Source organism: Xenopus laevis, chromosome 6L, assembly GCF_017654675.1.
Source record: "Xenopus laevis strain J_2021 chromosome 6L, Xenopus_laevis_v10.1, whole genome shotgun sequence".
In the NCBI taxonomy this organism is placed as follows: Eukaryota; Metazoa; Chordata; class Amphibia; order Anura; family Pipidae; genus Xenopus; species Xenopus laevis.
In genome coordinates this window covers 110795291-110822865 of record NC_054381.1, presented here as the reverse complement: position 1 = coordinate 110822865, position 27575 = coordinate 110795291, and the positions used below count along the sequence as shown (strand labels likewise).

Sequence of the window (27575 nt, the reverse complement as noted above, 5' to 3'; positions counted from 1 at the left end):
TTTTCTTGACCAGCAACAGACCAGAGCCTGCCTTCTCCCTCTATTAATAGGCCCACGTGGACCTGCCCCGCCAATGATGTCACAAAAGGGGTGGGGTGCGGTGAGCCGACATCCCCCCGCCAAATGTGAATTTTTGGGTTAAGAATCCCATGTTATTAGCACAGGTAGCCTCCTTTCATATTAGTGATCATTATGATGGTTTGTGGCTTTAATCATCTATAAAAGGAAAGTATTTAGTTGCCTACCATTAGAAATAAAAAAAATTTACATTGAAAAAAAAAACAAAAACCTACAATACTTCCCTCGAAGGATTGCTAACTGGTGCAAGGCATGACTTAATTTAACATATGTGATTAGCTCTTATTCAGTGCTGCCAGAGTCTAAATAATAAATAAGGGCAAACTAATACAGTGAAAATGGGAGGAAAAAAACTGTCTGTTACATTTTCAATATTTAGCTATTAAAAATACTAGAAATTATACTTTTATTAAAATATTCAGCAGATTTAATGTTTTAGCCACTTTTTTTTCCAGATAAATTCAGCAACATACGATTACATGAAAACAAGTAAAGGACTACAATGCAAAGTGACTTCCTGGTTAATCGACTAGCCCGCGCTTATGGGCAGATTTATCAAAGGTCAATTTTCGAATTCATGTGAATTTTTTTTTTTTTTTCTCTTTGAAAATTTTTTTCTACTCTTTCAACATCTAATATTTGATTGAATAGGAACAATCCGTAAATTTGATTTGTTTTCGATTTGAGTTTTCCCTCCCAAAAAAACTCTAACTCAGGAAAGCCATTGACTTGTACATGAATTCGGCAGGTTTTTAGGTGGCAATATTGAAATTAGGACTGTTTCCATGGTCAAGGTGTGATAAATTTCACATTCGAATTTACATTCAATAAGGGGGATTCAAAATTGATGTTGTGAATTTTGACACCAAAAAAAAAAAAAAAAAGTAGAAAATTTGAATTTAATATTCGACTCTTAATAAATCTGCCCCAGTCTTAAAGCAATGAAAAGGAAAAATATCTAAAGCACTCAGTTAACATCATATTTTCAGAATGGTTTATTAAGAACAGCATGAGGGGAAAAAAATATTAGCAACAAGCAGGTCACTTCATGCCGGCTGCTTTGCTAAGGAAGGGTGTGGTACTTTAATAATATACATATACAATACACTGCTTGGAAAAATGGAAACATGCGAAATAGAAGAAAAAAAAAAAAATAGGTATTTAAATATAAAAGAATCCATTTAACATTATTGATTTTCCATAATTTATTTTATTTAACAGTCTAGGAAGTTTGCCGCCATCAGCAGTTCCAGCGCGATCTCTGGCGCAATGGGAAATTCTGGGATTTCTGTGGAGCTGTTTGTGTAACGAACCTTGTAGGTAAAATACATGCAGACTTTAGATAGAACATGGGAGGGAATCTCTCGGAAATTCACTTCATTGGTTTCATTTTCAGCAAACTGTCCTGTAAAGACAATACACACGTGTCCCGTGGTTAGTGGTCAGTTTGATTTTCAAACCATATTTAAATTCAGAGTTTTTACCCAATTACTTTTTTTACCTTTCCTTTTCCATTCTAAACACTTATAGGAAATATTCTTTAAATAATGTTTCAAATGGAGATGGAGCAGACAGGTTTCTTCACAAGACTCACAAAATCAAAACTGAAGCTCCACATTCTATTGGATACAAATACAAATAATATAGCAGATAGGTTGTTTTGTGCCCGGCAGCTAATATCTGCTGTGGAGGAAAAGCAAAGACCATAAACAGCTTATTGCTACACGTGTTTTGGAAATGTGATTTAAGTCATTATTTGAAATAATAATAAGTCATTATTTGAAATACTTTTAGGATTGCCCATTAAGGAGGAACTAAACCCTAGAACTAGCCAGTAGTAGAACAGAGCAGCAATGAAGATCCATACCCCCATCCAAAAAAAAAAAAAAAATTTCAAATATGCCTCCAACAGCTACTTTTTTTTCTGCTCAAGCACAGAATGTATTTGCTGTCCATGTTTTCCCATAGGCCTGGGCTACTATGCTATTGAGTACCGTGCCACCGCATTCTTTCCTTTCCTGGGATCTTTGTTGCAGCCCTAAGATGGCACATTTTGTGAATGGAGGAGGTGCGCCAACCTCCAGGTCTTTGGTAAACAATTCTTATCACTTGTGAGTTCCTAAAAAAAAAATTACATCCCCCAATGATTAACCCTTTTCTTCTTTAAAATGTGGGGGATAAAGATTAGAAAACAAGCTTCCATACCTGGACCACTTAACATGGCCTTTATTGTTCCTGATGTCAAAGCATGTTCCCTTTTAACAATAAATTCATGGCCATCAGATGAAATCAGTTTTACGTACATGGCATCAGGACCCTCACAGCCACCATATGTTTTCTCTTCACCATCTGTAAAGAACAGAGCACATCATTATGCATAAATTACCTTTGTTTATTCAATATAATAAATATTAGTGCTGTAATGTAATCTATAGTGCTTAGTATGGCTTAGGGGAGGCTTAGTATAGAGTATAGTAAACTAGACGTTTAAAGGGTACCTGTCACCCAGAAAATTATTCAAAATAATATTTTATAACACCAGTCAAGCAAAATTAACTTAAATCACACAATACAAATGATTTGAATCTTGTTTCCTTCAGTCTGGGAATTCATAATTATAACAAGCAGGCAGTCATTTTGTGTGCACTGCTATTTAAGCTGGCCATAGATGCAAAGATCCGATCGTACGACTCCGGACATTTTTCGTCCCACGGAGAACAATCGTTTGGCTGATCGGACAGGTTAAAAGATTTCTGTCGGCTGCCGATTATTTCTCTGCATGTATTGCCGATCCTACGATTTTCAGTGGGAGACTGTCACCAGCTTTGTCGGACATAACTTTCCTATGATTGCTGTAGGGGCAGAACATCGTCTGATCGGTTCTTTTAGTACTTTATTTGATCTGAATAGTTAGTGGCAGGTCGGGAGATGGGGGAAGTCCAATCATTCAAGGATTCAAACGATCGGATCTTTGCATCTATGGCCAGCTTAAGGCAAGCCTTGCAGCATCTTAGAATCTTGTTTGTGCACCAGAATGGGGGACCTGATGTCCATCCCCATACACTGGCTACACAATTAATCGGTGAAGAGAACGGGGGAATGTGGGGAGAGCAGTGACATCTAGGAAGTGCTGAATGGAAATTGAAAGTAATTGTCTGCCCTAAGGCATAGAGTTGGGGCAGACAATATTTGATTGACAGCTGAGATTTTTAAATGAGCTTACAACAGCTATGAATGTTTTTATAAAAAATAGAAATTGGATTTCATGTTTATTTTGAAAAGTACTTTTATTATACAGATTTGTGTGTCTGGGTGACAGGTCCCCTTAAAATGAGGGTTCATTGGGTTACTGGTCCTGCAAAGAACTACAACAATCCTAATCCATAAAGGGCAACTGTCACCTGAAATTGTTTTGCACCACCAGAGGTGGGGGCTAATTGACTCATACCAAAGCTCTCATCCAGTGCGGGTAGCCCAAGTCTGGTGCAGGCTTTTTTTAATTTGTTTTTTAAATGTTTGTTTTCCCCAACTGGAGTGTGGGCTCTATTAGCCTGCACCTCTGGTGGGGGAAACAAATTCAGGTGAAAGGTGCCGTTTAAAACCCAATTTATCATTAATCATCATTGAGTGCTGGGATCCCAGTCTTGATTCCAGCTAGGTCACTATTTGTATGTTCTCTCTGTGCTTTGTGTGAGTTTCTCTGGGTACTTTAGTTTTCTCCCAAACAAAATCATATTGTAAGGTGTTTACTTGTTTGTGTAAGGGGCCTGCGGGAGAAATATGGCCTTCCATGCTGCTCCTTAGGAAACCCTGCAATGAGCAGATCTTACCACCTTGCCGGCTTTAGGTCCAGTGGGGAAAGTAGTGTAAAATGATGTAATATCTCTGTTAAAGGGATACAGCAGCCTAACAACAGAACAATGGGAAGGTAACCAGAAAGCAACTCTCGAACACAAGATAACAGCTCCCTGGTAGATCTAAGAACAGCACTCAATAGTAAAATCCTGCCAGAAAGCAGTTCCATCCTAAAGTGCTGGCTTTTTCTGAAAGCACATGACCAGGCAGAATGACCTGAGATGGCGCCTACACACAAAAAAAAAATACACTTGCTGGTTCAGGAATTCAATTTTATATTAAGTAAATAGTAATAGTGTAATTTAGAAATAAAAACTACATCATAAAAATCATGACAGAATCCCTTTAAGCAAATGGTGGCTCTATATATTAAAATAAAAGGATAACAACATACCCATGGTTGTGGCTTAACGTCGTCTCGTTACACAAATAAAAAAAAAATCAAGTGATGATTCTGGAAAGAGAAATTATATTTTTATTATTACAAGCATAACCTAAAAAGTTTAGAATCTTAGTTGTTTCAAAAATTGGAACAACATTTCTTATGCCCAGTGCCAGACAGGAGGCCGCTTTCTAGATTTTTTGCACATGTAATCTGCAGAGTTTGCCTATGGTTGTAGCCACATGAATGAGTGCCAGCTGAGACCCTTGTGCTATGGAAAGATGCAGATGGCATTTTTCTAGCTGCCTTCACTGGTTGCCGATACTGTAAGGAAATTAAGCAAGCTAACTTACCTGGTGGAGGAGCCCCTTAGTGTCTGACACATTTAAAACAAACACTTAGGGTACCTAACACCCATGCACTGACTCCCTCACTAGAGCTGTGGACTGATGCAGACTGCTTTCTGGCTGGGGCAAAGCATAATAACACAGACATTAGCATAACCAGGCAGACTTTTTATGGATCTTCAGCTGGATTTTTACATATAACAAGTAGGGTTACCACCTGGCCGGCATTTTACCGGCCAGACCGGTAGAAATGATGGTTGATCCCAATGTTATTAATAGGGAAAAAAGAAAATATATAGGAAGATCAGTATTTTTTTCTGAAAAAGGTGGGAACCCTAATAGTATGACTGAGCTCAGCATCAGAATGGCTAGCTCCACCAGATAATAGCCTGTGTTAGTCTGCAGTTCTAAAGTTAAGGCCTTAGATGGGTGGTGGGATTTGAGTGTCTGGTAAACTTTAAGGCCATAACAAAATATCACACACTGTAAGCTGTAACCTGTGTCCAGGAGGGGTAACAGTCTATAAAATGCTGACAGTTCTTGCTATGGCCCCATAGGCAGATTCCATTTATCAAGTGTTAACCAAGACACTCATTCAGAAGCACTGACTGGCAGGGCTTCCCCAGCAACATTGAGGCATCAGTGGTAAAACTCTAAACAGCCAATCAGCACTGGTCAGAGGGATGAGTGAAATAATATGTTACACACTACAAGATCGATTTAGGAAAACCTGTGCAAAGTTGCACAAGGGCCACACTGGCAACAGCAGCCAATCAGCTCTCATCAGTATAATGTTTCTATGAATAACTCATAGGTTAAACAAGACATGGCAGTGCATTGTGCTTAGCAATACCATGCAGGTCTGGACTGAGATTCAAAACAGGCCCTGGGATTTCAAGTAGACAGAGGCCCAAATAATGAATGTCTATGGCATCTTAGAGCAGCCCCCCTGTCATTTGCAAGGATCCACAGATCATCAGCCCCAGCCTGCTGCCATGCATCAACAAGTGACTCATTTCTTCTTTGTTTCATCCCCATAAAGGGCAGCGTTCAAAGTGTAGCACCCTGCCCTCAAAGGGGTTGCTCACCTTTAAATTAACTTTCAATACGATGTCGAGAGTGATATTCTGAGTCAATTTGCAATTGGATTTTATGTTTTATTATTTGTGGTTTTTGAGTTATTTAGCTTTTTATTCTCTCCACTTTGCAGTTTCAGCAGTCTGGCTGCTACGCTCCAAATTCCCCTAGCAACCATGCACTGATTTGAATAAGAGACTGGAATATGAACAGGAGAGGCCTGAATAGAAAGTAGAATATTAAAAAGTAGCAATAACAATACATTTGTAGCCTTACAGAGCATTTGTTTTTAGATGGGGTCAGCGACCCCTATTTGAAAGCTGGAGTGTTGGCAGAAAAAGGCAAATAATTAAAAAACTATAAAAAAATAATGAAGACCAATTGAAAAGTTGCTTAAAATGAGCCATTCTAGAACATACTAAAAGTTAACCACCCCTTTAACTATAAGTCAGAAGGTCTTTTGTACAGAGCTGGACTTAGCGAATAGGCGGCCCTTACAATGGGGGGATACTGGGGCCTCCCCTGAGAGGCCAATAAATATTATACACATAATAAAAGTCTACAAATCTCCAGGTGCTGATGAATTACAGCCTGTGTCAGTGGGAGCCGAGAGGTGCAGGGTAACAATTGCTGCTGAAGCTGAACATCCCCAATACACAGTATAAGTGTTACTATTATACACAGCTTTCCACTAGAATCCCACCGAGTAAATGCCATTTGTGCCCAAGCCGGACACAGGCCTCGCTTTCGTGCACTACTTCCGGATATACTGCGTGTAAGGAAGGGATGTAATTATGTCACGTATTGTCCCACCGGCCTATTGCTGTAGCTTCATTAAAACTCCCGGCACCCTCAACAGAATTCGCTGCAGGGAGTTCCAGCTATAAGAAATATTTTGCCACTCCAAAATAGACACCCCCTTCCCCAGCGGAACCCCAGCTCTCATAGGTGCCCTTAATCCCTGCGTAACCAGCCCAGTCCCTCACCGGCCGCAGATAGAGGCTCCTTCCGCGGCCCCAATACTCCTCCCTCTCCCATAGCGCATCAGGAGAAGACTGAGTATGACGTAGCGCTGCTCCTCCTGTCTGGTGACGTAGGAGGTTGTCGCTAGAGGTGTCATGGCTGCTCAGAAGATCAATGAGGCGCTGGAGCACCTGGCAAAAGCAGAAAAAAGGTAATATTAAGGCACCGGGAAGGAAATTAAGAGATCAGTTTGTATATTCTCAAAACCGGCTTTGCTTTTTATCGTCGTTGGGGTTCAGTGTGACTTTTCCCGACGAGGGAAGGGCTGCGGTGTTCTAAATAATGTCCATACGATTGTCATGGATTATAGTCTACTGTTGTTCCGCAGACATTACCCTAATGACGTCAACATTGAGCTAATCCTTATTTTCCTCAAATGAGAGCCCAAGTCTTCCTGCAATCACTGGCTTCCCTTGATCGCATCATACTCCTAGACCAATAAAAAAAGTACCCTAAGAGCAGGCACACTAAGAGCAGGCACACTAAGAGCAGGCACACTAAGAGCAGGCACACTAAGAGCAGGCCTACCTTTCATTGTTATTCAGTGAGTGCAGGTACAGATTGTTTATCTGAGAGGACAATATCACAGCTCATTTGTGCAGCAAATACCTACCTTTCATCTCTGCAAATAAGGAACTTACTGCCCTCTCTATTATACACTAGAATTCACATTTTGTTTCCCCTCATTTTACATTGTTGTCTTGTGGTCCCACCTATTTATTATGCATGATACATTTCCATCATTTTACATTTTCCTGGATTTTACATATTTTTTTCTGGTCCCCTGAAAAACGTAAAATGGGGGTTTTACTGTATTTAGAAATTGCTTATCATCTCACTTCTAGGAATGGACAGTCCTCTGTAACTTGTACGCCAGGGCTGCAGGTGACACATGCTTGTTTACACAAAATTGATCATCTGGAGGACCTACAGCTCAAAGCACAGGGTCCAGACTGAGAATTAAAATAGGCCCTAGCTTTTCAGGTAAACAGAGGCCCAAAATAGCCCCCACATAGGCCCAAAACAGCCCCCACATAGGCCCAAAACAGCCCCCACATAGGCCCAAAACAGCCCCCACATAGGCCCAAAACAGCCCCCACATAGGCCCAAAACAGCCCCCACATAGGCCCAAAACAGCCCCCACAGAGGCCCAAACAGCCCCTTCCAGCCCATTAAATACTGACCTTTAATGGCACCTTATAGCAGCCCCTCTGGCATTTGCCAGAACCCACAGATTGCCAGTCCGGGCCTGCTGAGCACTACACTGTTCTTCACTGACTGTCTGAAGATAATATGGGCTAAATCTTGTTCATAATATGGGCTAAATCTTGTTTATAATATGGGCTAAATCTTTTTTTCAGATCTACAGCTATGCTTTGTGTTCTCCCCAGAAAAAAAGTTACAGTTAGGTGGGATGAAACAGTAGCCAGATAAGGAAAACAAATATATAATTAATATATAATGTACAAATATATCAAGCCTGTCTCAACCTCACCTGCTGGAAAAGTAGACTTTTTACAGAATCTGGTAAGACTTCTGTAAATACAGGAAGGACTGAATTAGCAGAATTGTGCAGTCCCACTGGCTTCTGTCAAAAGCATTTAGGGGATGCTTAAAAAAAAAAGGGGGGGGGGGCTGGGAGAACACTGGTACTGAGGAATAGATTAGAAGAGTTCCTGTAAATACAAATGACATTGTGGGAAAAATACAGAAATTTCTAATTGATCGAGAATACAATGTGAAAAAGCAAGGAATTATGTTGTTGCCCTAATAGTTTGATATTCACATTGATCTTTAAGGTCAGTTTATATAAAACAGATTTGAATTGAAAAATAAGTCTCGATATTTAATTTTCAAACTATAATTTTTAATTAGCATGTTGATAGAGAAATTTTGCATAATTACTGACGAAGAATGCCCTGATGCAATTGAGCCATACAACTGTTTGTATTCTGGGAAGTGCCCCTCTTTTGCAGCAGCCCGTTAGCTCATTTGCAATCACAATGACAAGTTATAATCCACACAAGTATGAAGCGCTCACCTCTGCTTCTTTTCCTTTTTAGGACCAGGTGCTTAGCAGTCAAATTCCCACTCTGCCATGGGTTCCAATCATATGAAATCTCCAACAGACCGCAGCACACTGACACGCTGTTTTAGTAAATTTTCTTTGTGATTTATTGGCTCATTTGCAGTAGACAAAATAATGCGACGTTTCGAGTCACACAGGACTCTTTATCAAGCATGCTTGATAAAGAGTCCTGTGTGACTCGAAACGTTCATAGGTACAGTCATTTTGGTGCCTTGTGTTGCTTTAGCTCTCATTGATGGTCCCAGATTGATGAAAATAGTTGCTTACCTTTACCCCAAAAGTGCACAAAATGAGAGGGCAAGTTTAAATTTTGCAGCTTTGTAGGGAATGCTAGCACCTTTGTTCTTCATTGATAAATTCTGCTTAAAGGGATAATTCACCTTCAAATATACTTTCAGTATGATGTAGACAGTGATATCCTGAGACAACTTGCAATTAGTCTTAATTTTTTGTTTTTTTATAAATTATTTTGCTTATTGTTCAGCAGGTCTCCAGCAGATATCTGGTTGCTAGGGTCCAGTTTCCCCTAGCAATCAGGTTGTGATTTCAGTGCTGGGGTCAGTGACCTCCATTTGAAAGCTGTAAAAAGGCAACGGAAGAAAGCACATTATTTCAAAATGATAAAAAATGAAGACCCATTGAAAAGTTGCTCAGAATGGGCGATTCTATAATATATTAAAAGTTAACGTAAAGGTGAACAAACACTTTAAGCCATTGCTTTATGTTACTTTTAGAACTGCCTTGAAAGCACAGGTTCACTCCATATTCATAATAAGCTAAGTATCTGCAGCTTTTTTGGGGTGCCCTCTAAGGATGCACCGAATCCACTATTTTGTAATCGGCCTAACCCCTGAATCCTTTGTGAAAGATTCGGCCAAGAACTGAATCTGAATCCTAATTTGCATATGCAAATTAGGGGTGGGAAGGGGAAAACATTTTTTACTTACTTGTTTTGTGACAAAAAGTCACGCGATTTCCCAGCCCCTAATTTGCATATAGGATTCGGTTCGGCCAGGCAGAAAGCCGAACCCCGAACCGAATCCTGGATTCAGTGCATCCCGAGTTGTAACATGTTCTAGAATTATTAGTGACTGTATTTAATGGTTGTATATGCATGTAAAATGGTAGATGTTATTTTATGTCCTCTTGCTCTATATAAAGTACAATGTACCTCTGATTGATTTATTGTTAATTTATTGAAGCTTGAAGACAAGTTTTTTGAAGTGGAAACCTGATTATGACAGCGCAGCCTCTGAATATGCAAAAGCAGGTATGTGAATGTACAAATGCTAGGACTGCATAAACCAGGGAGAGCATTCAGTTACTCAGAGACCAACATGTTTTCTGTACCAGTATGTTATAAGGCAGGTACCTTAATCAGTTTGTGCTTATTTATCTAGTTAAATAGGAATGGCATATCTGTGAGTAAAAAGCCGTAGCATAAACTCAGAAACTGACATAGTAAAATTGTGTAGCTCAAATTCTTTTTTTCCCATGTGGCTTTTTGTTGCTTTGTTACTATTATTTCAATGGGCTTTTTTATAGTGCAGGGTCATTTAAAAATAATTGTAAATTTTAGCCATCTATATTGAGCTATTCATTTTCATTGAAACTTCACTTAAGAAAGCAAAGAATATGTTATGATGCCTTTTAAACTGCTTTACTTTGTGCATAGCTATGTCCATATTATCCTTTGTACTTGCAGCATGAAGGGACTGTCGAGTTTGTGTGCTCACAAACCATTATATTAAACCGGCAGTATCAGGGACATACCTAGAAGTTACTGGAATACATAGCGAAATAAATGCAGGGATGCCTCTTAACTTTAGTAATACGGATTTTATTATAAGCATTTATTGAAACTACATAACTGCATCATCAGTCAGTATCCCACTAGGCAATTTATACCTCCTGGGTGCCCCCTAGCAATCACATGGCCTACTTCTTTAGTTGTAATGTCCATGGGCATTATAAACCTCTGCAGGGCTGCAACTTAAATATGGGGGCTCAGACAACTGTATGATCGGGGCCTTACCCTGATAAAAGAAATGCCATGTTTTTGAATAGAGAATAGTAATCCATGCAGATTTACAGGTGTACTTAGGTATTGGGAGGGGTTAAGTCTGAATATTTTGACACCTGCCTAGTGAACTGGGAATATATCAGATTATTAAGGAGAAGGTAACCTGCACAACCACTATCTTCTTTCTGAATCTTCTGTACATTTGGTCCAGGTGTGCTTGCACAGTAGATTGAAAAGCAGAATTTAGATGCAAAAGGCCAGCACTTCAGCACTTATATTATCAATAAGCAATGTTAAACAAATAATGAGTTCTATATAAACAAACCCATATTTTTCTCTAATTGCGGCCTTTGTATTTGGCAAAGAAAAGGAGGGCTTCATTATACAGGTGGTCAATTTGTGAGAGATTAAAAAACTTTACCCATTAGATGGAGTCCAGTGTAAACTGAAAGTCTACTTCACTTTAACTACTGTGTTCTTTTAAATTAGCAGGCAGAATGTATTTCCAGTACTCTATGTACATTTTTAATACTGAAAATAATTTCTCTTTTCAGCGGTTGCCTTTAAAAATGCCAAGCAATATGATCAAGCAAGAGAAGCCTTTTTAAAAGAAGCTGAATCGTATGAGAACAACAAATCGTATCCTTTTGGAGGGTTGCCACACGTATACCCTAAGACAAGATGAATGTCAATAACTAGAGGGTGCCAATAGGTTGGGCACCCCTTAGTGATTACAATCACACTTTCCATAGTGTTAGGACGTCCAGTGTCAGATTCCAGTTCTCAGTGGAACGAGGTGAGAGTGGAATTGCATTACTCTGCCAGCCTAAGGTGGGTTGAGAAATTTTTCATACGAGTATCATTGTTTCACATAAGCCCAACTGAATGTGCTCATGTCAACATGGGGTATATTTTCCAGTATATTGTTCCAGTATTCATCAATACACGATGTATGAAGGAGGCCACAAAGCATCCGCAGTACTGTACTGCAAAACTTTTATTCCAAAATACACAACATGTTTTCGAGTCAGCAAGGACCCTCAAGTGAAAGGGTCCTTGCTGATTAGAAACATGTTATGTATTTTGGAATAAAAGTTTTGCAGCACAGTACTGTGGATGCTTTGTGGCCTCCTTCATACAACGTGTATTGATTAATCTTTTGGTCTTTACGGTGTGACCCAATTAACAAGATGAGCCCACTTAATAAAAGTTAAGGGAAGCGGTGGGAAAATTGCATAGGATTGTTCCAGTATTGTTCCACACATACAGTGTTGTTCATAGGACATCACAGCACGTGACCCACAAGTGTTTCCATAGGATCAGAGAAATCGTGCTGAAGAAGATGGTCAGAGAGGTGGTGAGAGCTTGTACTGGAAAAAAATATAGTGTGGTTGTAGGAAATCTGTATATCGCACAGTTAATGTTCAGACCTTAACTCAAATTTCCAGACTTTTCCATGCTGCTAAGTAAGTGTTATTTTAAACTGTATTGAAATTGTTTACATTAAATCGAAATAATTAAAGGGATACTGACACTGATTTTATCCCCTTTTTTTTTTTTTGATGCATCGGTGCTAGACTCCAATGCCCTGGGTGTGGTGCTTTGTTTCAGAACACTGTATCTTTGGGGATACAGCAATATGAATTATAAGCCAGCTGTTTAAGGGTCAGGGCACACGTTCAGATTCGGGGAGAATAGTCGCCCGGTGAAAAATCTCCTCTTTTTCAGGTCAACTAATCTCCCCGAACTGCCTCCCGGCGGTTAGAATGTAAATTGGCTGAGGGAAGCGCTCTGAGTGCCATCCCGCCGGCGATTTACATTCAGCCGGCGGGAGGCAGTTTGGGGAGATTAGTTGCCCCGACGAAAAGGAGATTTGTCACTGGGCGACTAATCTCCCTGAATCTGAGCGTGTGCCCTAACCCTAAAGAGTAATTTCATTTTTGGGTCGCTGTATGCTCCTATATAGAAAGATCAGCAGTAAACAGCCTTCCTAAGCTCCTTAATGGGGACTACTTTGACATACAGTTTCAGCTGCTGTAGCCCTGAAAATAGCCTGAAAGAATACATCTGATATGTAGTAATCATAATCAATGTCCGCACTAAACAGGGCAGGCACCTTTCCAAGTTCCTGGTTCTTATGAGCTGGTTAAAATAAAGTATCAGACCACTGAGAAGCCCTCTATACATTGTACTCTGTGGTGGACTGCTAATTTGTTTTAACTGCTAATTGCCATCCTGTTGCAATACAGTTACCTGTCAATAAGCAATGGGACTTTGATCTCAGTGGACAGTACATGACATCATTGGACCAAGGACAACATTTCCATAGCAGGGAAAAATTCCTTTGTTTTACTTGTTGAGAGAGCTACTTGTTTAGGCATTCCCAGTATTAAGCATTATTGTGCAATATTTTGTTAAAATGTATTTGCTTTTTGGTTGTATTAATGTTGATTGAACTTCTGTTTGATTTAGAGCTTATGAACAAGCAGGGATGATGCTAAAGGTGAGTGTTTGCATACATGTAAGGGTATAAACTCTTCCTATAGACATATAGTGCTTTCTGCAAATGTTTTAGTTTCAACATAAAACTTTATTGTGTGTGATTTCATGGAAAGCACAAATGTAGCAAAAATGCCTTTGCAATGCAAATGTTAAACTTAGAAGAATGTGGTTTACAACGTGTATTGGTTTGATTTTCAATAATTTGATGCCCAGCACATTTTGTCAGTTTTCCTATTACTGATCATTCATTCAGAACTTTGACAACTGGGAGAACAGTTTTCCTTTTGTTAACCTAAAGCCCAGAATAATCAGGTTGGCCCAAATTGGTCTAGTGAGTAGGCAGAGTTGGGCATAGAGGAGGACCCTATACCAAACATATCTGCAGGTTGAATTCTAAGCATTGAGGACTAACTGCACACTCAGCTTGTTACATATTGTTTACTTCATCATCAAATGTCAGATTGCTCACTGATTGGGATTGCCCCAAATTGGTCTCATGGCCTGTGTGCCAGAGAGAAAGCTCAGGCACACATTTTTCTAAATAATAGATGGCACGTAGAGAGAGGTATGTGGCATTTCTCAGCTCGCTGAAATATACCAACATGTTATGTGTGCCATTAGCCTCACTTCTGGTGGGTGTATAGAGTATACAGTCACAACTGACCACGGTTACCAAATGATCTTTACCCTATGAGTTGTGATGAGTTTGGTTTTTAAACAACATTTGACCAACCAACATATGGTGAATGCATTTCATTATTTACTCTTAACACTAAAGGAGATGCAAAAACTTCCAGAAGCAGTCCAGCTGATAGAAAAAGCCAGCATGATGTATCTGGAAAATGGAACTCCTGACACAGCTGCTATGGCACTAGAGCGAGCTGGAAAGTGAGTACCATATTTTTATGTTAATTTTTAAGTTTTTCATCAGAACAGTTAATCCTGATTTTTTTTTTCTCTGGTTTTATTTCAGACTAATCGAGCATGTGAATCTGGAAAAGGCAGTGAATCTCTATCAACAATCTGCATCTGTTTTTGAGGTGAGTTTATATAAGGCAAGGGATACCCAACCTTTTGTGGCCTTGAGCCACATTCAAATGTAAAGAAAGTTAGAGAGCAACACAAGCATGCAAAACATTTTTGGGGGTGCCAGATTTGGGCTGTGATTGGTTATTGCTAGCCCTTGTGTGGACTGGCAGTAATTCCAGTAAAGACGATTCCTGTTTTCCCCAGCCTCTCCTAGGATAAAGCCCGGTGTTTGAATGAGAGGTTGGCACCTCTCCAATAATTCAGAATACAAGAAATTACCAAACACACATAGGCGAGTGTAGCGGTTGAGAACCCCAGCGTGTTTAATTCACGTCAATGATGTAACGTTTCAGGGGCAGACCCCATCGTCAGGCATGCAGATCGACATACACCAACAAATGTTTATAGTGAAATCAATTACTAATTGAGTGAAAACCATATTGAACAATCATATTGAACTTTATATCACTTTTTCTTTTGTGTAATCCTTGTGTAAATATAGGTAGAAAGTTAGATATAGATCCATTTTATGTCCATTGTACAAAATGTCCAATATCTTGTGAAATCCCACAAATTTAGTTATCCAGACCAATTAAATCCTAAAACCAGTGAATAAGTTAATTAGCTATAAGTTAATACAATAATAAATACAATGGTGATTACAGTTAAACAGCAGTTAAAACCAGCGTTATACAAAAGCTAAGATGGAAAAGGCTACCTTACCCGGGTTCAAAGCTTTCCCTGGATCGTTGCTTGTTCACAGAAACAATCTATAGAAGATAAGACACACAGTTTAAAGCGTTACATTTAGTTATTCACATGGATACGAAATTGCAACATTTACTACAGAAAACAGCTCATATTGAACTCCTCGTTAAGCCCTCGAGGTTGTTTTATTTGTAGTAGCCATATCCGGAAACACTCCGTTCGCAACAGTTTATTTTTTATTTCATTTTGAGTGCTGCCATAAACTTTTTTTCAATATTTGCCACCTGAATTGACAAATTCTATGTTCTTGTTCATGAAAATGCCGTGCTAAAGTGGTTTATTTTTCTTTCTGTACCTATTTTCTAGTCCAGTTTAGGGGGTATATAGTTACAAATTACTGATTTGTGCTTGTTTAACCGTATTTTCATATTTCTGCTTGTCTGGCCAATATACACTAGCCCACAAGGACATTAAATACAGTATATTATATTGGAACTTTCACATGTAAAAAAAGCCTTTTACCTTATGTTTCGTTACCCTTAAGGGGATGTTGGACACAATCACTTTTAATAATTCCATTACAGTGTCTGCAATTTCTACACAGGAATGCACCATTTACTGATGGGCCTTCTGTGTTCCTTGACTTCTGTACCTGTCTTTTTTGTTTTAGATGGTCACCTACACTTCTCCCCCTCTTATATGAAAAAAGTGGTAATTGGCTAAATAGTTTACCGTATTTTGGATCAGATGTTAAGATACCACAATATTTGCATGAATATCATATGTGGTAATGAAGGGAATTCTATCCTGGGCTTTAATTGTCCTATCACTCCTTCGCAGTGTAACATGTCTAGGGACATTCTGTACTTCATTTTTTTATAGTCATCACACTTTCCTCCTTATAACCTCTATCTAGAAATTGTGAAGCCTTGTTTGAAACCAAGTCAGCCAATATGGCTATTTAACTTCATGATTGCTATTTGTATTGTTAGCCTTTTGTCATTAATGGGGACATATATTACAATTTTCATAGTGCATAAATAGATGTTCTTTAAGGTATAATAGAAGAAATCAGGTTTTGTTTAGTACCTTTCGGGCAATGTTCCCTCTAAGCTTTTTTCCCTTTCAGAATGAAGATCGGTTACGTCAGGCTGTCGAACTTCTTGGAAAGGCATCAAGACTTCTAGTAAGAGCTCGCAGGTAACGTATTTGTGAAGTAAAAACTGAAGTGTTTTCATTTTTCCCATTTGACAGAATTATCTGCTTCTATACTAAACAGACACAGCCTTTTCAGGTACCAATTTATGAAGAGTTTTCTTGCATTTAAAGCATTTTTAACATTGTACTTGGTACGTTCTGTATAAAAGCTGTTTACTGTTAAACAAAAGGAAAATGAGAGCCTGGTCAGCCCTTTTATATAATTCAATGTAGTAGTAAGTTTGATAACAATTTTTTTTTTCTTCATTTTAACAAAACCAAAGCATACAATCCCTCTGCCTCTTAAAGCAAATACAGTCCAGGTGTATATATATATATATATATATATATATGACTGTTTAGCAGCTTTTAGAGCATGGCTGATTTGAATTGAAATAGAGAGTACATATATTATACAAAGATATCCTAAAACTACAGCCAATGTTCCCTCTAATTTATTTTTTGGCTGTGTGCTCATAAATTCTCTTTGATTCACAGTTTATAAAACCATGTGTGAACTTTGCATGCATAGAAATGGGTGGGTCTGAATAATTATTACAAAATGGTTATATAATATTCATTGTTGACTCAACAGATGTTGTGCTCACTTGCCTCAGAATTTGCTTTACCGTGGGCTACAAAGCTGAATTGCAGCGAGTTTTACTTGTGGCAGTCTGAAGGTTAGGCAAGGGGACTGCATTTTCAGGAGATCTGTGGCCCACAGTAGAGCAGATTTACAGTATGGTGAGTGACAAATCTCCTCATGTGCCCTTAAACAAATATTTCTCAGCCTTATTATTGGTAAGTGTCCTGCTTTATTCAAATTTGTTACCCTTCTTTAAATATGCGTGCACTTGTTATTTATATGTTTGTTTGCTCTTTCAGATTAGATGAGGCTGTAGCATCCATTCAGAAGGAAAAAAATATGTATAAAGAAATAGAGAATTATCCAACTTTCTACAAGGTATGAATTTGGATGAAATGTATGGTTAAAGCACCCTGTAATGCACTGCATGTATCAACTAACTGATCAGGAGTCAATGGGGCAAATTCACTGTGAGTGACGGCTTCGCTCACATCTTAACACTTCGGCAGGAGTAGATTTGCCAGGACAACGCTAAGACACTAAAATTCGAAGTTGAATCCAGGGTGCCGAACGCTGTAGAAGTTGCGCTAGCGAAGAAAAGTTGCGCTAGCGTTGGCTAATCTGCATATGGTGGGAAGTTAAAGTTGAATGGACGTATATGTTGCAGCAAATACATTAGACTACACAAGCCCGGGAAACCTAAAATAAAATAAAGTTGTTATATTGCCCTACACATGAGCCCAGTGTAATTTTACAGTCTTTTTCAGCCCTGAAAAAAGAAAAGACGCTAGCGTTTTTTGGGACTTACAAAAATTTTCAACTATTTTTTTTTTTGTAACTCCTATCTACTCTATTGCACTTTACCTGGTCTGAGGTGGTGAATGCAAGTCTGGCTCAAGAGGTAACGTTCAGTAAAATCGCATCTTAGTGAGTTTGCGTAGTTATGTCCATTCGCCAGTGCGCAAATTCGGCAGGCATTCGGGAGCAAAGTACCGCTAGAGTCTGTCTCCTTCGCTAGCGAAGTTATGCCAGCGACCATTAGTAAATCGGCAAAGTACCGAAATTACGTCACGCGAATTTTCCCCAGAGTTAGTCACTTTGCCCTTTAGTAAATTTGCCCCAATGTTTCCTTCTCTACATTTTCAGCATCCTTCGCACATACTATTTTTTTTAATCTTTTCTTAAGTATCTAATATTTTTTCTGCTTGCTCCTGTAGATTCATAGACAAGTTTGTTTTGATATTGCAGACACCATTCATACACAATTATGTGCACATTCTGATTCCTTTATTACCAGTAGTTACTCTGGTGATTAGTCAGTAGAATCCGTGGAAAATTTCGAAACAAAAATGAAGAGTTGGCATCCATTCAGTTTAAGCTGCCTGACCCTAAAGGCCCCCATACATGGACAGATATAAGCTGCCAACAGATTGGGCAGTGTGAGGGGGCCCTCCGACGGGCTTCCCTGATTGATATATGGCCTAAAGTCGCCCGGATGTTGATCGGGCAGGTTTAAAAATTCCGGCGGATCGAGGACTGCCTGTATTGTTCTTGTTGTGATCCCATTGTTGGGTTCTTGGGCCCACGATCTGATCAGTCCGATATCGCCCACCTCAAGGTGGGCATATGAGGAGAGATCTGCTCTTTTGGTGACGTGGCTAAATGAGCTGATCTCCCTATGTATGGCCAGTGTAAAGCAGTGATTCCCTAACTAGGACTGGCCCACTGCTGAGGGGCTTGGAGTAGCGGCAGACAGGTTCAGACTGAAGGCAACTTATGGCAAGTTTGCACTACTAGATAAAGATAAAAATTCAGCTTGGAGCAAAACAAGAGTACAGTACCTGATCTGGACTGCTGACTACTATTAACAGCAGTCAGTGACCCAATAGATGTCTGTCATAGATTATCGGCCAACCAAAAGTTGCCAAAAGGTGCTTTCGCATTTTTAAATCCCCTGCAAATCATGTGTGCATCCCATGGTGAATGCTACTGATTTCTTGTAATAAACATGCAGCTCACGTATGGCTCTTTGTAGTAAAAACATTCTTGGAACACATACTAAAATACCTAACATACATTCCTCTTATTACCATTTTAACAAATTCTGTTTGGTGTTACGGGGGCCACTGATAGTTGGTCAGCAATGTAATAGAAGAATTTTGACATTCTTTTTGTTTTTTTTAAGAAAACTATTGCTCAGGTGTTGGTGCATCTTCATAGGAATGACTTTGTTGCTGCTGAGAAATGTGTTAGAGAAAGCTACAGGTGAGTAAAAATATTCTCTTCGTGTGCCCTTTGTATTATCAGAGCTGAACATCTGTTTTATATAATCTTTAGAGATACATTATAATGTATTTTATAGCCCTGCAAGGTTATGTAAAATTTCCCAGATCAAGGAATAAGAACAAACTTACCAAGGGGAAATGCCCTGCTACAAGTGCTTCAGCACTGAGAGGTGTCTGTCAGAAAGAACAGGGCTGCTCATTTCTGAATGATCACAAACTATGGGGTGTCCAAGAAACCCCCAAGCCCCATCTCCAGCAGCTGCTCATGAGTACAGCACTCAGGCATCACTTGCATGGGGCAAGGTGTAAAGTGCAAAAGCGTGATGTGTGTCTGGTTTTTGCACTTTGAATCCTGCCCTGCGCTACATAAATGAGTGCTATATCAGTGAATCAGTAAAATATTAATAGAAAACTGCTAAGAATGCATGGCAGGAAATGGAGTTCCCTGTGCAAATCCTATTTAATATTAGTTGATAGGATGAGGACTTGAGTCTGTCTGTGTTTTTAGTGATATTTAATACAGCTAAGCTGCAGGAGGGATCACTACAATGCTCTTTAGACACATGGGGGCAAATTCACTATGCGGCGAAACGCCTAACGCTAGCGTCAATTCGCTAGCGTTGGCCATTTTCTTTACTTCGCAAATTCACTAACAGACGATGGCGTAACTTCGCACCCTTACGCCTGGCGAATTTGCGCAACGGACGTAGCTACGCAAATTCACTAACGCGCACATGTTCTGAACGCTACATTTTACGCTAGACTTCCTTCGCCACCTCAGACCAGGCGAAGAGCAATAGAGTAGATAGGGATTGCTTCAAAAAAAGTTAACATTTTTTCTAAGTCCCAAAAAATGCTGGCGTTTTTTCTATATTATGGGTGCTAGGCTGAAAAAGATCGAAAACATTTTTGGGGCTCCCCTCCTTTCCCCCTACATTTCCTGACTCATGGCAACTTAACTATACAGTGGGCACATGTGTAGGGCAAAATAAAAATTTTATTTGATGTTTTGAAGGTTTCCCAGGCTTTTCTAGTGCTGCTACATATTCTTCCATTGAAATTTGAATTTGGCGCCGTATGAAAATTAACCATCGCTAGCGTAACTTCATTTCGCTTAGCGAATCAACGCTAGCGCTACCCCTGAGTGCAACTTCGGATTTTAGTGAATTTGCGAAGCGCTGGCGAAACTACGCCTGGCGAAGTTACGCCTGGAGCAACTACAAATCTTAGTGAATGTCCCACATTGTGTCTCCTGACATTTTAAAGAGTCACTAAAGATAAATATTAATATACGCTTTGTATTATCTAATTAAAATAGAAGAACCATGTCAGGACATGCAACAGATATTTAAAATATTAAATCACTGAAAAACATCAGTAATGTACTAACTTTATCAGTATCTTACTGTTTTTTTTTTTTTGTTTTTTTTTAATCGTTTCTACAGTAGTAAAAGTTAATAAAAAGTAGAAGGGTAGGTTGCCACTGGAGCCAGTAGGATACACATTCATCTGTGCTATGCATTCGATTCAGTAGGGGTTGTCCTGTAGTGCAAGCCATGGGCCCCAGACCACCTCAGACTTTTTCAGCTAGCCTCGGCTAGGTATGTCAATTTCTGGCTGGGGATGGTATCAGGAGCTGTACATTTCCAGCGGAGTAAGATTTTTTTTAGCATAATAAGGGAGCTGTAGGTAAAAAATGTAAACTGTCTGTAGGTAAAAACTGTAAACTGTCTTACTGTTTAATTAAATAGACATTAGCTATTCCTGATAGAGGATGGAATTGGTAAATGCATGCTGTTTGTTCCAGTATACCTGGTTTCAGTGGGAGTGAAGACTGCATTGCATTGGAACAGCTTTTGGAAGGATATGATCAACAGGACCAGGACCAAGTGTCTGACGTTTGCAACTCTCCTCTTTTTAAATACATGGATAATGATGTAAGTTAAAATTGTTGTACTTTACATTTTTTTTTAAACCTGTCCTCATGATGTAGTCCTTTATAAATGCTATGAACCATCACTCTTGTGACTCTACAAAACACACAATAGCTACAGGGCCAGATTTATTTATAGGCACCTGAGGGCCTGTGCCAAGGTCAGCAGCTCTAGTGGGGCTGCCCTCTGGGACACACACACACACACACACACACACACACACACACACACACACACACACACACACACACACACACACACACACACACACACACACACACACACACACACACACACACACACACACACACACACACACACACACACACACACACACACACACACACACACACACACACACACACACACACACACACACAATAATTTTTTAAAAGAAAAATGGCACTACATTAAGATAGAGAGTAATGAAAAATAACAAAATAAATAATATATAACATCCTAATCAGCCATTATCACCAGCGTTTAGATAGGTCAAAGCCGTAGTACAACCTCAGCATGAGTTCAGTGTTTAGGGCTGAAGATCCTTTTTGCCTGTTGTTTAAAGAACAGTGATGCTTCAAAGTTTCTGAAGTTTATCAATGCAGCATGAATCAGAATTTGATCAGCTCTGTAGCATCAGCTTTTATGACACTCAGCTGATTTTCTGATTGATAATTTGCAACAACCCGTAAACTTAGCTTCACAAAAGCTGCTCAAAGCACTAACACTCCTCTAACAAAATCATTGATTATTGGACCTTTAGGCTTCAGTAAGTATATAAAATACTACGTTTTCTAGCCATATATGTTGTTTGGCTTTAGTTCTTTAATTATTGAACTGGTCTCATTAATAACTAAAAATACCATGGTGCTTTTCAGCCCTAGAAAGGCTTCAGTAAGCCTTTTCTGATTCAACTGGTTAAAAAAAAGCATCATAAGTGGCATCAGCATTATTCTTGAATTAAACTAGGCAGCCACAACCTTCCTTTATCTTCTTTAAGACCTTGTTACTGAGCTCTAATCCCTTTACAAGAGGCTAGGTGAGGTCATTTGGGCTAAGTTTTGTTGGTGAGAACTGGAATCATAAGGAAAACTACTGATAGATACCCTCTTTTTTTGTTTGTTTTAAACAACATACATAACAAATGTGCTACACATTCAATATTTTAACCAGTCAAGACTTGTATGTTTAATTAAATCTCATGGGGAGGCAATATACTTTGGACTTTAAGCCATTCATGTATCCTGATTGTATTCAAGTATTGTAGGTATGTACTTCCAGTTTCTCGCATCAAGTGGAAAACTGGATACCAAGGTATATTGCAGCTGCAGGCATTGAAAGAGGTATTGATTGGGAAGATTATATTTAGCTTTCAGATGGTCAGTGAGCTTAAAGAAGAACTAAAGGTATAGTCCCTGATACAGGGGCAACATGTTAGGCATCTCCCAGAGATTATGATCCTGATGCCCTTGGCAAGTTCTTCTGTTGGCTAAAAACTGCTCAGACCCATGGTATTTCTTTAGAAGCTCCTTGTTGTATCTTCTTCTGCTTCTTCAGCTCATACGAATTTAAGTGAAAGGCGGCATTTATGCTCTACTGAACATGTGCCCGGAGAAAAGAAGATTGAAGAAGATGAGCGTCAAATGAGCTTCTACAGAAGCACCCTGGGTCTGTGTAGTTTTTTTCTAACAGGAGCAGTGGCCCCAGGGTATAAGGTAAGTTATTATAATCACTGGGGGTTGCCTAATATTTAGCCACCCCATCAGTGATTATACCTTTAGTTCTCCTTTAAGAGAGTGAGTTTCCTACACCAAATACCAGATTCTCACCTCCTTCCATACTGTGATGTCCTGCATTTTTCAGTTAAAGATTTTTTTCCCACAACCTTTTTTCTGTGGGGTGCAATGCTCTATAACTCTCCAGTCCATATATATCATTTCCAATATTCTTGTTGTGTTATTTGTGCTGACTAATGACACCTTACAGGAGAGAAGAAATTAAAGGAGCACAACATTTCACATGGGGGGGGAACAGGATTAAGAAAAGAAGGTGGGGGGTTAGGAGAATAAAATGGTTTAGGGAGGAGGAGGCAAACATGGTACATAAGAGGTGCACAAGTGCACTGTAAAAATGTTACTTGTGGAAGAAAATAAAGCAGGAAAGGGATTATTTAAAATTGAGCGGCTTATGAGGCATGGAGAAGTTAGATTTGATAATTAACATCATATAATAGCACTTGGAATGCACCATATGGATGTAGACACACAATACATGTGATTTTTGGCCTTTTGTTTCAACTCATTTTTACTTACTTCATGTCGGGTAAATATATTTCTGAAAGTGCAAATCTTCAGACCCAGGAACATTCAGAGGTTTATTTCTACAGCACTGATTAGCCATGCTTCCTAAATTCCTCCTGTTCCAGTTGTTAAACTTACTGGATTATTATATAAATATGCTGCTACTGAAAACACAAAAATGAATGCAGGCCACATTATGTGCACCCAAAATAGACAATATTGTGTGCTTTGTCTTATTTAACCTCGTAGGTTGGATGCAAAGCAGTCAGTAAATCCTTGCCTGCGGTTTGCATAGATGTACAGGAAAAAAATACAGCTGCAGCACCTCTTTGTTGCAAAAAGCGAAAACTTGAATTTATTAGGTCAAACAACCAAGCAACATTTCCAGCTTACTTTTGCCCTTTCTCACTTGAGAAAAGGGCAAAAGTAAGCCCGAAAAGTTGTGCACCCAAACAATTGATATTGTCTTGCGTATTCCAGTTTTGTATCAATTTTTAATAATATTGAAGCTGCCTGTGTTTTTTAAAGTATGCCGAGAAGCTGCCTTTCTGATATTTGTTAATGATCTATATTGTCCTTTACCCTCCTTTCTGCTATACCACAGATTAACCTTTTTGCTGTCAGTGATGTAGAGTAAGGTTTTGTTACCAGGCAACACCTAGTCAGGCAATGGTTTCATGATGGCATTTTCTACATGTTATGAGTAGTTTTCCCAGTAGTACTACACTGGCTGTCCTGTTCTGCAGACCCCATCCTAATGGTTACAGACCTAATCCGCTAGACTTTTGTTAAAGGGAATTAGAAAATAATAGGAGGTCAATGGGAACTGATAAGGAAGGTTGTGGGCAGCAAACTTAGACCATGTCGGCAAAGGCAAGAAAAAATGTGCAAAATGAACCTAGCCAAGGGAGGGTGGAATTACAAGGTAAATATTATCCTTTCACTTCCAAAAGTGTGTTATAAAAGTGTAAATACCGTAAATGCCAAGAGATATTTTTCTAAATATTTGGATAAAAATATTCTCCCTTTTCATGTTAGTATGCAAAACTTGCTTTGAGTCTTGCTGTTCCTGGTGGCGGAAGCAAAAAGAAGTCCCCTGCCCCCACGTCGGTCACAGAAATGGGACAAGCTCAAGGTGGAGCTCGAGCTGAGGAAGAGGATGATGAGTATTCAGGTGGCTTGTGTTAACTGGAACCTGTTGCTGCACAAGTATGTTTATGGCATGCAGTATACAGTATACAGTATATAAAGAAGATGAACTCCTGCGCAGATGCTATTCAGGAACACACGTGATCATTTTGAAAAGAATATGTTGTTCACTTATGTATTCCACGTACCTTACATTGTGTCTGTTGCTGATGCCAATATATAATCAAGTAAACCGCCTGGATCAATATTGGGTCGCACGTAACTCTGCCCTTGTATTTAGTAAGAAAAGATTGCTGGTCGTAACATTATTTTATTACTTTATTTGATCCTGATTTCTCTGTGCCGCAGATCAGTCCATTTGTACAAATGTTATTTGTTGTTTGTTATTTTGTAAATTACTGGAAGTACGTGATTGTGAATCGGCTAGAAAATATGAAATCTATCAATCACATGTGGTTTATGTCTGCATATAGCTTTAGCTGGTCATGTATATAAATTATATATATATATATTTAAGCTTGTATGTTATTCTGATGCAATGATTACACGGCTTCTTGTGTAACTGTATCAGAACCAAAGCCTTGGCAAAGTAATGCATCTTTTTCTCTTATAGTCACAGAGAGGGGTTTGACTTCCCATTGATATTAGTAGAGAACACTGAATAGTCCATGAGCTGCATGGGAAATAAATTGAACCCAGACACTGCAAAACTGCTGGCTGTTAATTCTTCCAACGCTAAAATGTTACCAATGATAAACATCTATTGAAGAGGTACAACCTTTTCTTCAGGTCTCTAAAAGGGGTAGTTCAACTTTATGATAACTTTTGGTATGTTATATAGAATGGCTAATGCTAAGCAACTGTTTAGTTGATCTGCATTATTTATTTTTTATAGTTTTCCAATTATTTGCCTTCTTCTTCTGATTCTTCCAGGCTTTCACACTGGGATCACTGATCTCCATCTAAAAACAAATGCTCTTTAAGGCTACACATTAATGTTATTGCTACTCTTGATTTCTCATCTTTCTATTTATTGCAATTAGTCATTATGTAATGGTTTTAATCAGATGTATTGGTATTTCTCCTTAAACCCGGATAACCAGGGGTGTTAATCATTGACAGAACAGTTGACCGATTTTTCCATATTTAGCACTATGAACCCTTAAAAGTTGCTGCATGTTCTGCACATATGATAGTTCTGCACCTGCTGTTAATACTATAAGAATTTAGCTCCCAATCTTACAGCCAAAGGGAGAGACTGTATGTCCTGTGTATATGGCAAAGCGGGTATATGAGTATATGAGTATATAGCAAAAATCAGGATACTCCAAATATTTGTTCTGTGCAGGCTGTTTTCTACTTATTTGATAGTGTTGTGTCAGTGCTTTACTTACATACAGTAACAAATTCTATGTGTGATTGAGGAACAGTGATCTACATAGTCTCGAATATTGTTATGTCAAAGGGTTGCAGCAGCAACTGATAATATACTCATTTAACAATAAAATTGACTTTGCTTATCTAAGATTGTGTTACTCTTATCTAATTGGAATTCAATTGCACATCATCAGCAGGCTCTGAGCATCTTGTTATAATAGAAGAAAAGAAAAGAATAAAAGAAAAATGGAGGGTGTAAAATATATAAGTAAAAATAAACTGCAAGAGTAGCACTTTCAGCGTGTTTAAAACTAAACCATACTTGATATTTCAGCAGGACCGTAATCCCAAACACAAGGCCAGACTACCGGAGAGGCTCAGGAGATAAGGCCGGTGCCCCACATTGGCCAATTCAAGCTCTGATTTTAATCCAATTAAAAAGGTGGCAGTATGGAAAGTCTGATGTGCACAAGCGTCTGCTTTCTAACCTGCAGCTTGAGGCAAATCTGCCTGGACGCATGGGGCAAATTCTCTCCCAAGACAGTTACAGCTGTTATTTCTAGCTCTTGAAATGCTTGCACACACACAGGGACAAATTGAATTACCTCCAAATTTGCGCCAGCGTTGCTTTCACCGCACTTCGCCAGGCGTAGATTTGACAGGGCTGCGCAAATTCACGAAGATCCGAAGTTGCTCACAAGTTACCGATCGTTTGCGGTTGCGCTAGCGGTGTTACGCTCTTTTTCAGCCTATCACCCTTAAAAAAGAAAAAGACACCAGTGTTTTTTGGCACTTAGAAAAAATGTAAACTTTTTTTGGAGCAATCCCTATCTACTCTATTGCACTCCGCCTGGTCTGAGGTGGCGAAGTAAACCTGGCGCAAGAGGTAACGTTCACGAAAAACCGCAACTTAGTGAATTAGCGTAGTTAGGTCCCTTCGCCATATGGCAACTTCACCTGGTGTAAGGGTGCGAAGTAGAGCTAGAGCGAATTTACGCCAGCGCCCATTAGTAAAACGGCAAAGTAACGAAATGATGTCACGCTGACGAATTTTCGCTAGCGTTAGCCACTTTGCCCTTTAGTAAATTTGCTCCACAGCATGTTTCACACTTACATTTTTAGATTTTGATCTGAGTTAAAAACAACAAAACTTTTCAATCAGTATTTTAATCTGTAAATTGACAGTTGTTGGTGTTGCAAGTCTTGAACTGTAAAAACACACATATATACACACACTAGTGCTCAAAGTTTGGAATTACCCAGAAATGTTCATGATTTTTATTCACCAATTGATCAGAAATTCTAGTCAATTCGTCTTATTTGTTCATTCATTAAACTTTACAAACTTTAAAGAATCCTTCTTTGCCTCAATCTTAGCATTCCAGGCCTTTGGCATTCCAGCTGGCAGTTTACGGTGAAGCTCTTTCCTCAGGAGTCCAATAGCGTTGAGATCTGGTGTTTAAGTAAGTCTTTTAAAGACAGTAGTCCAGCTTTCTTTTTTCTTCTAGAAGTTTTTTCATAGTTTGGAAATATACATCGGATCATTGTCCTGCTGCTTGAGGAAAGACGATGACACGCATGAATAAAATTGGATTTATGCTTAAAAAATAATCTTTTTAATGTTTGGTATAGTT

At 39.0% G+C, this 27575-nt stretch overlaps 2 protein-coding genes across 2 annotated transcripts; one reads left to right on the top strand and one right to left on the bottom strand.

Moving 5' to 3' along the window:
• Positions 1–1058: 1058 nt before the first annotated feature.
• LOC108719192 (elongin-C) lies at positions 1059–6804 on the bottom strand. Its single transcript, XM_018267883.2, has 4 exons — positions 6726–6804; positions 4328–4387; positions 2284–2427; positions 1059–1483 (listed from the first exon to the last, which is right to left on the bottom strand). The coding sequence occupies exons 2-4, from the start codon at positions 4329–4331 to the stop codon at positions 1293–1295; spliced, it is 339 nt and encodes a 112-aa protein (XP_018123372.1). The 5' UTR covers positions 4332–4387; positions 6726–6804; the 3' UTR covers positions 1059–1292.
• A 28-nt stretch (positions 6805–6832) lies between these two features.
• Positions 6833–26086, top strand: napg.L (N-ethylmaleimide-sensitive factor attachment protein, gamma L homeolog). Its single transcript, NM_001096442.1, is given in 12 exon segments — positions 6833–6913; positions 10054–10121; positions 11429–11513; positions 12323–12340; positions 13347–13377; positions 14155–14264; positions 14350–14416; positions 16243–16313; positions 17196–17274; positions 19082–19161; positions 20989–21118; positions 24454–26086. Coding segments are annotated over 12 exon segments (945 nt in total). The 5' UTR covers positions 6833–6857; the 3' UTR covers positions 24604–26086.
• The last annotated feature ends 1489 nt before the right edge of the window (positions 26087–27575 follow it).